The sequence below is a fragment of the Pelodiscus sinensis genome, chromosome 16 (genome assembly GCF_052426305.1).
Source record: "Pelodiscus sinensis isolate ZL-2025 chromosome 16, ASM5242630v1, whole genome shotgun sequence".
NCBI classification, from domain to species: domain Eukaryota; kingdom Metazoa; phylum Chordata; order Testudines; family Trionychidae; genus Pelodiscus; species Pelodiscus sinensis.
The window spans coordinates 445,997-460,907 of record NC_143067.1 but is presented as its reverse complement, the minus strand read 5'-3'; the positions used below and the strand labels follow the sequence as shown (position 1 = coordinate 460,907).

Sequence of the window (14,911 nt, the reverse complement as noted above, 5' to 3'; positions counted from 1 at the left end):
GGCACGCCAGCTTGCCTGAATGCGGCCCCCAAGGCTCAGGGCTCCTTTCCACATTGGGTAGTCCGCACTGGTGCTCCTGCCCCATGATGAAGCTGGAGCACACAAAATCTTCTAGCCTGGGCTCCCCCTAGGCTCTGGTGTGTGATGGGAATGTGGGGAGTGTTTTGCAGCTCTGACTGAAAAAGAGAATCCGATAAACATCTGACTCTGTCCATCAGTTTCTGCCCATGCCTAACAGCTTAGGTTTAGTGGGGTTGCAATCATTTTGTTTTTTTAAATATACTTGAGTAGGCAGAAACAAGGAGTGTGGTTACTGTATGATCAATTATCTTCTGTTGACCACTACCAAACACTGCTCAGTGGCCCATGACTAAGTGGCACACGCACCAGTGTTTGGGAACTGATAACTTAACAATTGCTCCCCCCTTCCCCCGAGAACTCCCTTAACTTGGGTGTAAATGAAGCTGGGTATGAAGAGTTATTTTTCTCTTTTTCAATTTATTAACTTTGTCTTTTTGCATAGTACTTTGTGTGTAGACAGTTTCACTGTATAGTCATTCTGGTTATGTAGGTCTTTGAACATCAGGAGGTGAATATTTTTAAATAAAAAATATATAACCTAGATAGCTCTGTGCAGTAAAGTGTAGACCTGTAAACTTAGCATGTATTTAAACTGAATACATTTGACAGTGACACCTTAATATTATAAATATAAATGTATCTATTCCTATATATTTGAGGAGAGATTTTAGAATATAAGTTTGTTTTTTTCCCCACACACAGACTTCAACTTGGAAATGGCTGTTAAAGCTGCCCTAGTAATTGAAAATAATTTGTCTTTGAATTTCCACCTTCAGAACAAACAAAAACCTTATGAGACTCGTGGGTACTTACTACCTTTAGTTGCAGATGAGTACAAATTTCCCCTTAGCTTTCCCTTTTTAAAATAATGTTTCCTTTGAAAAAACATGAATCCTGTAAAGTGTTGCACTGAGGGAAGCTTGTACCTAAATTTGCATCTGATTATTATTAATTAAGCCTCAGTGGAAGTTGCAGATACCACTAAACCTCATCTATCATAGGTGTTTGTTTGACCCAAGAATGCCACAGTAAATAAAAACATTGCTCACTTTAAAAGGGCCAAACCATATATTGTAAAAGTTTTAAAAGCACAAGGAAAAGCAGGTAAACACTTTTTATCCCAACCCCAAGAAGGAAAGAAGATAGAAAAGTTCCCCACAAACACTAGGTTACACGAAATACAATAATTACACAGTCCAGTAGTTGACAGTTGGTGAGAAGCTCCTGTCTCTCAAACCTTTGGCTAATTTAAAGCCTCTGGTGAAAGACAAGGAGGAGATCCCTCGCAGCGGTGACCCTCTGCGGTGCTCTGGACCTCAAGCCTTAGGCTCCTTCCGAGCCCTCAGCGAGGAACAGAGAGGCGATCCCTCGGAGACCCTGGGGACGGGTGTGGTGCAGGCAGGTGGTGATGATCCTCGTCTGGGGCCTTCCGCTCCTCGGCGCAGGAATCACCGGTGGAGACTTGCCTGGCGCTGATCTTCAGGTGGCTTCTGCTCTTCAGCAGGAACCAATGATAGACAGCTACCTATCCCTAATACCTGGACACAAAACCTGACTAGCTAACACGACGCTCCCGTCACGGACAAGAACCCAGCCGCTGGTGCAGTGAACCGACGCACTAATCCTAACGGACACACTCGATGACGAGATCTAGCTAACCCTGACTAACTATAGACTAACATAAACAGACAGGAGACAAGCAGGAACAAGGGTGGTGCGAAGGAACACAGACAACTGCTAGCCAGGCCTTCCAAGCACCCTTCTCATAAATATTCATGATCTTTATCTTTAAAATCATTGGACCCTGTACAGGAAAACAAGGGTCCCTGATTGGTTGCTTTGATAAACAAGTTGTAACAGCCTGGATCAGTGTGCTGCATGCAGCAGCACAGTGTGACATGTACAGCTACTTGCGTGCTGTGTGCAACATTCCTAGAAACTTCTATATTAACATTCCTAACAGCTACTACATATTCATAACAAATCATACATATTAATGATTGCTTATAAATATTAATGAAGTGTCAAAAATGAGCAGGCTACAATAGGGGTGCACTCACCTGTCATGAGTACCCCCTGGTCAAGTGCGCGCACCTGCACTGTCTGTCTTTGTGGTGGTTCTTCTGTGACTTATCCCTCTGGCCGAGTCTGTTTGTGCAGATCCCTTCTCATTGCCCTCTGTAATGTGTCTATTTGTCCCCGCTCTGGACTAGAGTGGCGCCCGAAGGGAGGCAATGTTTTCACCATCTAAAGGCCTTTCTAGCTCCAGGTCTCCATTTCCCTCTTCTGGGGTTTCTGATGGTCCAGGCCACTTTCCCCAGTCTCTAGTGGGATATTGGGGGTAAACTTCGGTCCATCTCTCCACTCAGTCCAGGATCCAGTAAACAGCAGCTGCCTGCAATATTCCTTTAAATAAGTATGGTGCTACTAAAATTCCCTGGGCCACTTCCTTATGTGTCCAGCACATTTTTCAGCCTTACCTCTGGGCCTTGTCCTGGGTGGTGTCCCAGCAGCTAGCCTGGAGCACTATCTGCTCTCTTCCTGCTCTAGCAAGGAAATGCATTCCCTCTGGCTGTGCAGCTCTTCTTATGCTAGGCTGCTGGGTCTTGCCTGGGTGTGTCTGACACTGCTGTTGTAGGCCAATGTTTCTCAACCTTTTTTTATAAAGTACTCCTTTAAAAAAAAAAAAAAAAAAAAAAAAGTACCCCCACTACTACAGTTTTCACACACACAATTTTTTTGTACAAAAATAATAAAGCATTGTAAAACTTAAAACCAAAAATTTAGTCTTCTCCAAATTTCAGTTGTGTTGATGTACCCCCCAGACTTCTCTCGAGTATGCCTAAGGATACTTGTACCACTGGTTGGGAAACACTGCTATAGGCAGCTTGTAGGACCTCTCTACTTTCCCCGGGGAGGGTGTGTCAGGACCACAAAGCCTTCAGCAGAGTGCCTCAGGGCCTAGTCCACCCTGTCAAAATACCCATAAGGTTAACCAAAGTTAATTAAGTAATATTACACACAATATTCTGACAGAATATCCAATGCCACTTCTGCCTTTAGCATTCTCTTCTTTTCTCAGTGACAGTAGTTTCATTACAGTGAACTGGCAGGTGCTGCCTGATTGCCCATATGTGCTTGATCTGTGTGCATGTATAAGTATGGGTTTTTTTGGCCTACGTGTCAAATATTTTAATAGAGAAAGACATCGGTTCTGCGCTTTACTGTTTTCTGTGTGGGTCTGAAAAAGGAAGGTGACCACAGGAGAGAGGGGAAACACTTTTACACTTTTTTAACCCTAAGAGTTAGAAGATTCTCTGTGAAAGGAAAACATTTAAGTAATAGTAAATAGGGACAACATATAAATCACTGGCAATTTTATTTCTGCAATTCTGTTAGAAAATGTTGATCTAGTGTTTTGTGCTCAACATAACTGTTTAGTAAAAATAACTTGTGCATAATGAACACCACCCACAGTACTTCTGGCCCTGCCCCCTTCCTCCCCTCAGAAAGGGATGAATACTGGCTGCCAGTGTTTCTTGAGGAAATGCAGGTACATGTCCTCTGAAGCAGTGTTTCCCAGTCGGTGTTCTGCGGGAATATGGCACTCTCCTGCCCCCTCTTAAAGAGACAGTGTCTATTTTGCAGTTTTTTATTTTTATTTTTATTTTTTTTGCTTGACCAGTTCTGGTGGGGTTTTTTTCTTCTTTTTGGTTGACAAATTTTACCCTGGCAACCTTAGGGGTTCCTTGAAATTCTTTTAAGCTGAAAAGGGTTCCTTGGCCAAAAAAATTGGGAAACACTGCTCTGAGGAGTTTCAGGGTCGGATAAAGATTACAGTTTTGTGGACTCCACTAGCCTCAGTATCTCCCATTGGAGGGGTTTCTAGAGGAGGCTGCGCATACTCCACAGCAGCAGCTGGAGACAGAAGTATGAGAAGGCAGATGTGTACTTCACTCTGTCAGCCACCATCCTTACTGATGGATTCATTAAGGAATGCTTCTGTTCTCTATTATGTCCTTCCTCCTTGAAAAAATGGTCAAACTGTCTCTACTCCTGGCTGAGATCTAGAGCAGGGGTTCCCAAACTTTTTGACATGGGGACCAGTAAATCCATTCACGAACTTTTGGAGGACCAGTAACATATATTTGCATATTCATTAATCAAATGATGAATATTCAAAAAAGTTGTTTCTGGTCCTTCCAAATCCCCCAGTGTCAGGTTTAGCAAAGCTTTTGATATGGTCACCCACAATATTCTTGCCAGCAAGTTAAGGAATATGGATTGGATAAATGGAGTGTAAGACAGACAGAAAGCTGGTTAGACCAGGGTTTCCCAAACTTTTTACTTTAGTTGGACCCTTTTTTTTTCAGTACTGTTTTTTGCAGCCCAAAAATATAAACACATAAAAAACAAACTGAGAAAATACCAGACATATAACATGTCTGGTATCTGCTCATTAGGTAAGTTTTATTATTACTAGATGTATCTGTTTGTAGTTTCGAACTGCCTGGCTGCTAAATGTGCTCAGGCTGCATGAGTGTGTCTAGCAGCCAGACAGCTCACAATTACTCAAGGGTGTGTGTATGGGGGGGAGGGGAACAATAGAACCCCCGGGCCGGACTCACTTGTTCTTTTGTGCGGGGGGGGGGGAGCACCCCGAGATCTCCATATGGCCGGGTCAGTGCCCCCCCCCCCCCAGGCTCTACCGCGCTGTGCCTCTGGCCAGCCCCGCTTCCTCCAACCCCCTCCCGGATAGCCAGTTCTCCCTCGCTTCTCCTCCCAATCTCCTTTGGCCAGCCCCGCTGCCCATGGCTAGCCCTGCTTCCGGCAGCTGCTTCCCTCCATCTTCCCCGGCCAGCTCCCTGCCCCTGACCTCGTGCCCCCCGGTAGCCCTGCTTCCCCCGGCCCCCCAATCTCTCCCAGCCAGTCCCGATGCCCCGGGCAAGCTCTGCTTCCAGCAGCCGCTTCTCCCCTACGCCTCCTCCCAATTTCCCCCGACCATCTCCCTGCCCCCCGGTCAGCTCTGCTTCCAATGGCTGCCCCCCCCCCCCCCCCTCCCTGGCCCACCCCGATTCCCCCGTCCAGTGCTGCTTCCGGTGGCCGGCTTTCCCCCCTTTCTCCCCCCGACCTCCCCTAGCTTACGCCTCTGCTGGGAGCCGGAACATCCGGCTATAGACTCTGCCCAGGCTGGCCGAGGGCTTGGGGGACCCAGCGCCACATAGGCACTCTGGGAGCCCAGAACACCCTGGTAACCACTCTGAGGCCCGGTATTTTTTTCCTGCGGCCCAGTAGTGGGCCGTGGCCCATAGTTTGGGAAACACCGATCTGGAGAATTGTTCGGTCTCTTAGTGGGATTTAGATTTATGCATAGGTGCTTGGGCTTAAGAATTGTGCCTCCTATCCCTGCTCCTTTTTGGTCATGGATGACTGCTTTCTTTGAAGAAGCTCATATCTCCACTACTTGCAATATATGCTTCTGCTTTTCCATTAGGGATATGAATGATTAATTGGTAGGGGCTGGAGCAGCTTCCTGCCCACTGTGGGCAGGGAGCTACTCCAGCCCCAGGGGCTCACTGCAGGCATGGGCTGCTCCAGCCAGCCAGCCGGCCGAAACAGCCCCTGTACATGGCAGACTGCAAGTAGGGCCTGCTCTGACTAGCTGGCAGCTGCCTGGTACTAGGGCCAGGATCCTGCTTAGCAGGTTAACCAGTTAAAGATTAAGTTGTCCTAAAGTTTAACTGGTTAACTGATTATTTGGGACTTTGCATCCCTATTTTCCTGTATAAACTTATCAGGTGCAAGAACTCTGGCTTTGAAGGATCTCAGTGCCTGACTCAGGAGTGGGTACTGCTTGGCACTCATAAACATAAAAGTAAGCTTCCTCCTAGATCTTCTAAGAGAAGGGATCTCTCTCCCGTCCTGTCTACATTGGGTGAGTCTTTGCACTCAGGACTTGGGACTCCTAAGTCTTACGACTGATCAAAAGACCCAAAAGAGGAAGGCTGCTACAGCACTGCTCCAAGTGTCATCGCCACCACTCTCTGTAGCAACTAGAGAGCCAAAAGATTGAACTGTCAGTACTGGTGATACACACGCAGTCAGAGATTTTGCTTCCACAGCCAGAGAGCCCCACCAACTACCAGTTGCTGCCTCTGAAGGTACAGGGCAATGAAAATGTCATCTTAGGCTCTAACATCCTACAGAGGAGAGGCAATCTTCTGGACCTGCAGTCTGCCCTGTTTTTAGGACTGACCCTCAGCAGGGAGATTCTGACCCTTGAGAGAAGCTTATCTCCCATTCCATTGGCTAACTGCAGCTTCCCAATACACTACTGATGGTACTGCTGATATAAAATGGGTCCAGTTCTCTTTTTATCTTCAGAGAGTTAGATATTCCACTGGAATCTCATTCGCCTTTCATTGAGAGAATTTAGTCTGGATAGAATTTTGAAAATCTCTTATTTCCACCTCACCCATCCACATGGTAGCCTCTTCTTGGTCTTGGAAAAGATAGTGCCTAGTAGAGAAGTGTTAGTGTGTTGGTTTAAACAGTTAACTTTCAGAGATGTGGGCATTTCAAAGTGGCAGTGCCCAGTGGAGCCCAGGGTCAGCTGGGGACTCCCCCGCTGACCCCGGGCCCTGTGCGGTGCTATTGCTTTGAAACGCTGCGCGGAGCCCGGCGTCAGGCTCCGCAAAGCATTTCAACATGGCAGCGCCCCGTGGAGTCCAGATCAGCCCTGGGCTCCATGCGGTGCTATCACTTTGAAATGCCATATGCAGCCTGGGGACTCTCCAGCTGGCCCCAGGCTGCATGTGATGTTTCAAAGTGGCAGCACCACATGGAGGCCGGGGTCTGGCTCCACCCAGCACTACCACTTTGGAGCACCCTCTCTTCTTTCTGATAGAGACAGCAAGTGGGCGGTGGGAACCACTAGTCAACTTGTGTGTTGACTATCTGATAAGCATTTGCTTAGCCAATAGTTGACTACTCAACTAGTTGTTCACATCCCTAATTGGTTAATCATTTAACCAGATACATTATTACACCCCTATTGATTGTGCCGGAAGGGGCTGCTGGGATGCAGGGTCTGGGCGGGAGGTATAATTTTCCTGATTAAACTTGAAGTCTTTGTCTATGTGGGATTGTGGGATTTCTGCCCATCTACAGTGTCAGAACCATGTTAAATCTGTTTTTGGAATTTCTTGCAGATCTTTGTGGAGTTTGATGGCTGCAACTGGAAGCAACATGCTTGGGTGAAAGTTCATGCTGAAGAAGTCATAGTGTTGCTGCTGGAAGGGTCACTGGTATGGGCTCCTCGGAGTGATCCAGGTCTACTGCAGGGAACACAGGCATCGCTTGCACAGTGGCCTGCGTTGGTGAGTATTTGGCCAGAACTGTAGGGAAGTTGTTTCATAGCTGAGGTTGTGGCTAGCTTTGTAGAAACCTGCCTTAGGGCTACTAGAAATTTCAGACCGAAAAAAATGTGGGAACTGGAAAGTAGAGGGGATTTGGACAAGATCTCTCCAGTTGAGAATTTCTGGGTTTTCATTGTTTTCCTGCCCTCCAATGGTCTAATTAAAAAAAAAAAATCTTTAGATCTTGTCTACACGTAAAATGCTGCAGAGGCAAAGCTGCAACTGCATAATTGTAGCACTTCAGAGTAGACACTACATACACTGTATGGAGGGGTTCTCCTGTTGATGTAAATAATCCTTCCCAACCGAGAGTAGCTAGGTTGGTGGAAGAATTCTTCTGTTGACCTAGCACTGTCTACACAGGGACATATGTTCCTCAGGGGAGCTTTTGAGACAAGAGACGCTAATATCCTGTATAACTGTTAATGGGGCAAACTTGTGGCCTTTAGTGCTTTCTGAGGTAGTTGGATGTTGAAGTGCTTTATGATATAATGCCATGTCTAGACTTTGGGAAGAGAGGGGGATAGGAGTGCAGTGTTTAATCTTATTAATACTTATTAACTAGCATAATTTGACATTGGGCACAGATCACAGCTGAAGGACTCTCTGCATGTTGGGGCCTTCAAAGTATTTGAAGGCTTCAGTATCTGAGACATAGGTGAGAGGATTATTCTAAGAGGGGTGGGCGAGATTCTGTGGCCTGCGCTGTGCAGGGGGTCAGACTAGATGATCATAATGGTCCCTTCTGACCTTAAAGTCTATGAGTCTATGAGACATACCAATTCACATTCAGTATAGATAGTTACTTTTAGACTTGTTAGTCAATCTCTTTCTAGGTTAATTTTTGTGCGTGTGAAGTTTTTTTTAAATAACTAGATTTCTTACATGAACAAGAAATCAGAACATAGCAAAGCCTCTGTAGCTCACTAATTGAATCTCATTCATAATTACTGGTTTAGTTACCTCAGATGTGGAGCAACTTTTTTAATATTCAAGGGATCCTATTCCTGAGTTATCCTTCCACCAGTGAACTAGTGTTGGAGGCATCAGACCTCATCTGACGAGCCCCTCCACCTAACGGCTTGGAAGCTCAATGGCTGACAGGCATGGAATGCCTATGTTCAAAGTCTGTGCCAGAAGTGTTACTGAGCAGTAGAAAACCCTTTAGTAGGGCCACTTACTTGGCAAAATGGAAACGCTTCTCCATTTGGTCCCTGCAGTAGGGAATGACCTCACTACAGGCTCCGATTCCTCTAATTTTGGACTAGCTATTAACTCTGAGTATACAGGGTCTGGCCACATCTTTAGTCAGAGTTCATCTAGCAGCTGTTTCTGCCTTCCACCAAAGGGCATGGGGAAGTCAGTCTTTGCCAACCCTCTTGTACACTGTTTCCTTAAGGCCTGGATAGTCTGTTCCCACATGTACACCATACTCTCCCACTCGGGGACCTGAACCTAGTTCTCACACGACTCATGGGCCCATTGTTTGAGGGAGCAACTTGCTCCCTTTTACATCTTTCCTGGAAAGCAACTTTCCTGGTGGCCATTACGTCAGTTAGATGGATGTTGGAGCTCTGAGTGCTAACCTCGCAGCCCCTTTACACTGTTGTCTTTAAGGACAAGTTGAAACTGCTCCCGCATCCAGCATTCCTACCTAAGGTAGAATCACACTTTCATGTCAGGAAGGATATCTTCCTCACAGCTTTCTTTCCTAAACTGCACACCAGTGACACAACCTATACTCCATTCCCTGGATGAGACATTCTTTAGCCTTTTATTTAGAGCAAACAAAGCCATTCCACAGATCCCTCCAGCTCTTCATCTCCATGGCCGAAAGGATGAAGGGCCTGCCTGTGTCAGCCCAGCATATATCGATGTGGATTATGTCATGTATTAAGGCTTGCTATGATCTCGCAAAGATGTCAGCCCAGTACTTAGAGCCCATTCCACCAGAGCCAAAGCCTTTTCAGCTGCTTTCGTAGCATAAGTACCTATGATATTTGCAGGGTCATCCATCCATACACAAATTATCATGCTGTTTCCTAACAGAGTAGGAGGATGCAGCCTTTGGCAGAGCTGTGTTGCAGTCCATTTTCATCTAGACCAGGTGGGCAGTCATTGTTTGCGGGGGGCACTTCAAGATTTTGAAAAGTGGGTAAGGGCTGTGCTTTTCTGTGGAGGATGTGCACGATATAGGATAGAGGTTGGCCACAGAATGGCACATGGGGTAAGAGACTGGGGTGCAGGAGACAGTGTGAAGTCTGAGAGGAAGTTTGGGCAAAGGAGGAGGCTGTGACCTGGGTCAGAGGATAGGGTGTAGGGTCGGGGGGACATGGGTGCAGGAGAGGATTCTGGCCTGGGAGAGGGGCACTAGGAGGGGTGCAAAGTCTGGGAGGGAGCTGTGACCTGTGAAGAAGGGAAAAAGGGGTGCAGACTACAGAGGGTATAGGTGGTGACTTGGAGCAGGGGAATGGGGTGCAGTGTCTAGGAGGGTGTTTGGATGCAAGAAAGGATTCTGGCCTGGGAGAGGTGTGTTAGGAGGGGGTACAGGGTCTGGGAGGGAGTTGTGACCGAGGGCAAGGAGGTGCCAGAGGGTTTGAACGGTGACCTGGGGGAGGGAGTTGGGGTGTAGGAGGGGCTGGGGTTTCAGAGGCAGGTTTTGACTGGGAGGCACTTATCTAAGCCAGCAGTCATGCAGCACACCCAAGGTAGGCTGGGCTCCCTGCCTGCTGTAGTCCAACATTACTTTAAACTGCAGGCTTGTTCCCTCCACATGGCTCTTAGCTTTGGGAGGGGAAGAGACTTGCGCTGCTCCCATCCTCCAGGCCAATTTATCAGATCTTATTGGCTGGTTGTTTCCAGCCAATAGGAGCTGAGAGATTGGCTGCGGTCAGTTCCCACTGGCCAGCTTTTTCTGGCCACTAGGAGCTGAGGATTGGGCTGAGGGTGGGGAGATCACAGGAGGCTTCCCCCTTCCTGCAGAGCAGAGAGACACGTGGACTGAGCTTTAAACCGTGGCAGCTATGCACCTGAGGGTCCTGGCAGGATGGTCTGTGGGCTGGGTCTGGCCCCCAGGCCATATTTTCCTAGCTCTTATCTAGCCCCAGCCTCCCATCATCCGTCTTGTAATTCATCTAAATGGAATGGGCATGAGCAATCATTTGAAGAAAAAACTGTCACTTACCTTTCATAACTGTTCTTTAAAATGTGTTGCTCATGTCCATTCCAAAACTCGCCCACTTCCCCTTAGTGTTCTGGCAAGAAGGAACTAAGAGGGCAGAGGACCAACGAGGATATATATGTACCACCATGGAGAAGTATTTCAGGGGGCTCCCTTGACAGCCTGAGGGGAAAAACTTTTCCACACTTGTGTATGCCGCCTGCACCCACCTAAATGGAATAGACATGAGCAACACATCTTGAAAAACAACAGTTATGAAAAGTAGGTAACTGTTTTACGCTGCACTTCGAGGTTGCTCACATGATATTCCAGAAATGATCTGTTTGCAGCCAGGCAGAACCACTGATGTCCCCATTTCTGCTCCGACAGGGCCTGCGAGCATGCGTTCCCTATCTGACATCTTTCTCTTGTCATGGGTGGAAGAACTGCTATACATGTCTCCCAGTTCCACTCATCAACAAGGTCATGCAGAAGATCAAATGGGACAAGGCTCATTATGATCACTCCTGCATGGCCCTGGCAACATGGGCTTGGGATCGTGTTAAGCCTGGTAGTGCTCGCTCCTGTGGCCATTGCCAGATTGCCTGGACCTACTGTCCCCAGACCATGGCTTACCTCCTGCACCCCAACCTTGTATTCTTTCACCTCCCAGTGTGGATGCTGCATGGCTGAACCCTGAAGAACAGACCTGTTCAGAGACCATCTGCCAGGTCCTTCTCAAGAGCAGACAACTGCTGACCCATCAGACCTACCTGGCAAAATGAACAATTGTGTGGTCGTTTGTGGCATCTTCCCATCTGATGCACTGTTCCAATCAGTCCTGGATTCCACCCAAAGAATCTGGGTCTAGTACATTCCTCACTCAAGGAGAATCTGTTGGCTATTTCCACCTTACATTCCTCCTGTCCAAGGTCACACTGTCTTCTCCTATAACATGATAGGAAGATTTTTCCATGGTCTGGAATTACTCTTCTCTCAGATCAGAGCTCTGTTTTCCCAGTGGGATCTGAACTTGATCCTACCCAGGCTCATGGGGTCGCCCTTGAAGCCTCTGACCACATGCTCCTCATCCCACTTGTTCTGGAAAGCAGCCTTCCTCGTGGTTAGAACATCGGCCAGACAGGTCTCCGAGCCTTGTGCGTTGACCTCAGAACTGCCATGCATGGCCTTCCTGGATCTTGTCCATATGGTTCAGCCATACCTGCTAGGTTAAGTTAAATATCACTTAATTGAATAGTTGATTAACTCATTCATTCTTAGTAGTTATTTGACTATTTTGTGTCCCTCTAGTTGGGGCTGGCAGCCAGTGTGCTCCACATCCACTCCTGAGGAGCCTTCTGCCACTCTGTGCTGCTGCCTCTGTATCAGAGGCAGCAGCGTGAGGTGCCGAGCGGGAGCTGGTCCTCAAGGGGAGCCAGTTTAAAAACCAGTTCCCCCAGACTGGCTGCCTATCGCCCTGCACTGCTGCTTCTGCTTCCTCTGGCTCAGACCCAGTGCAAGCCAGGACTGTGCTGAGCTGCGGGCCAGCCTGCTAAAAAAAATTACTGGCAAGGGTTGGAGGGGGTGGGGGGTGTGGGAGAGAATGCATGTAGTCTTTAGCATTAACTGATAAACTTTTGATCTTTATCTGCTTAGGTTTAGCACCCATTCTCCAGATACTTAAAGAAAATACAGGAAGGGGGGTAGGAGACGGAGCATCATTCTCTCCTCCCCCCCTTTCCCTTCTCCTATTTATTAGAGTTTTCATATCCCCTACTCATAACTCCGGTCATCTGAAGAAGTGGGCTGTGCCCACGAAAGCTCATGATACCATGTACATGTTTTGTTAGTCTATAAAGTGCTACCAGACCACTTGTTTTTTATTCTGTAACAGACTAACTTGGCTACCCCCTGAAGCTCCTTTTGCTAATTGGTTAATAAACTACACTATTACATTCCTGATACCAAGTCTTACTCTCCACGGTGGGGTCAGCCCTACACATTGAGGGTATAGCTAGACTGTGGGGGACGAGGGAGGTTGTGGGATAGCAGAGGTATCCTGAAAAAACTCTGCCATGTCCAGGGAACATGTTTGCTCTTCTACTTTTTTTTTGTGGAAGTGCAAACACGCTTTTTCGGAAGCCCCTGTATTCCTCATTTCACGAGGAAGAAGGGGGCTTCTGAAAGAGGGGTTTTTCCCGACATTTGGCCCAGTCTAGACTACAAGTTTCTGTTTTTTCCGACAAAAACTTGTAGTCTGTCTATACTCTGAATGAGGAAAGACACCTTTTACACATTAGATGTGAGGATGGCCCTGGCCTTTTATGTAGACCAAACTAAGCCATCCTGAAAATCTACCCAACTATTCATCTCTGTGGCAGAGCTAATGAGGGGCCTACTTGTCTCCACCCAGAGAAATTCAAACTGGATCACTTTGTGCCTCTGCACTTTGGGGTGTTCCATCAGCACCACTCACTGAGAGCCCATTCAACAGCGGTGCAGGCCTCTTCAAGCAGCAGCTCATGTCTCAATCCAGGGCATTTGTTGAGCAGTTCCATGGTTGTCAGTGCCCACATTCACTATGCTATTGTCCCTAGACTAGGGATGCCATGCTGCATTTTACCTTCCTCAGACCTTGATATTGCTTTGAACCTCTGTCACCACTCCTGGAGGTTTCCCTCGTCTCGTTGCCAGACCGATCCCTTCCTGAATAAAAAGGAAGGATAATGCTAGTGAAAATATCTTTGAATCAGCACATCAATACAGTTAAGGATTTGAGTCCCACCAAATCCTCCACTCTCTTCTACATTAGAGGCCAAAACTCTTGACTCCTATGCAAATTCTGACAGGCGTCCTTCCTCAAAAAGGAGATTCCCTGTATGGGAAGAAAATAAGTCTAGCAAGGCATCCGGAGAAGAGCCTCGTAACAGACTTGAGGATGCTCATTTCATTGTGCTCCTTAGTTCCTTCCAAACTGTCCAGTCTTTTCCGTGTGGTCCACAGCCATATCCATATTGATCCTTGTGGCTCCAATTCTCCAATTTCAGGGACAAGTTCTCCTACAGTTTATGGGATCTAGTCATGAGTTTCTGAACTACCCCAGCTTCCATTTCAGCTACCAGAAAACATGTTGATTGTGGGTGGCCATCAGGTGTGATCTAAACGATTTGAGTATGTTTATACTCCTGTGGCTCCATTGTTGCTAGTTGTCGCTGCAGCCAATGAGCTATCAAGGCAGTTTGGGAGCTCTACCTCTAAGAATAGAGAATCGAAGAGACTGTATCTTTTTGGAAAGTAATTACACCCTTTAGTATCTTTACAGGCCAGGATAGGAAATTATCAAGTCATGTTAACTAAATATGACTGCCATGTAATAGATGGTCGAAGTTTAATGACAAGTTTTACTTCTCAGTAGTAGAGATGAGTTTAAAGCTACTTGTAAATAGGGATGTGAAGGACTAGTTGACTATCCGATAAGCAAATGCTTATCAGATAGTCAACAGGATAGTTGATTAGTTGCTTCCCCCCCCCTTGCTTCCTCAATCAGATAGAGGCAGCAAGGGGGGTGGAGGGAGAGAGCGAAGGGTACTTCAAGGAGGTTCCCTGCAGGTGCTCCGCCTTAGGTGCGCCAGTGCTGCTGTACCTCTGATCGGAGATTTGTGATAGCAGCCATAGTCTGCTGCACATGTGGAGTGTCGCTGTGAGAGATCTGAGGCAGCTACTCCTCATGCGCAGCCAGCCATCCTCAGTTCCTTCTCAACCATTGCTGGCTTTGGTCGCATCTCAGTAGTCACCCTCTTTACCTCATCTTAAATTACATTCTGTAGATAGTTAAACAATGGTTACCACAAAAGTTATTTTATTAGCCATCGTCATTGAATCCTTCCCAGATTACAAAAGGGATCAATTCAAGTCAAATTTAAATGAAGGGGTACTAATTTCTAGAATAGCCTTACAGGCCGCGCTGCATTCTGCTGACATGGCAGCCAGTTCCTTGGCTTCTGCAGTAGTGATGAGGTGAGCATCTTGGCTTCAGCTCTCAAGATTCCTGAGAGAGGTCCAAGCAACGGTCGAGGACTTGCTCTTTGAGGACACCAAGCTCTTTGCTGAATCCACAAATGCCTTCTTACACACCTTAAAGGACTCACAAGCCACATTAAAGATTCTTGGAATCCACACACCAGTTACAAAGAGAAATCAGGGCAGACAATTCACACAGAGGTACAGATCCACACCCTTTAATTAATGGCAA

The 14,911-nt window shown here is 47.0% G+C and overlaps 1 protein-coding gene and 1 long non-coding RNA gene across 2 annotated transcripts in view; one reads left to right on the top strand and one right to left on the bottom strand.

Annotated features, from left to right (window-relative positions):
* KDM3B (lysine demethylase 3B) overlaps window positions 1–14,911 on the top strand; it is a 139,703-nt gene that overhangs the window by 17,003 nt on the left and 107,789 nt on the right. The window contains exon 2 of the mRNA XM_075917875.2: window positions 7,293–7,460. Coding sequence (XP_075773990.2) covers window positions 7,293–7,460 — 168 coding nt within the window. The remainder of the gene's footprint in view (window positions 1–7,292; window positions 7,461–14,911) is intronic.
* LOC142825759 (uncharacterized) lies at window positions 1,144–13,529 on the bottom strand. Its single transcript, XR_012900107.2, has 6 exons — window positions 13,283–13,529; window positions 11,703–11,881; window positions 11,433–11,607; window positions 2,562–2,754; window positions 2,142–2,476; window positions 1,144–1,885 (listed from the first exon to the last, which is right to left on the bottom strand). It is a non-coding gene; the product is annotated as an uncharacterized LOC142825759 (long non-coding RNA).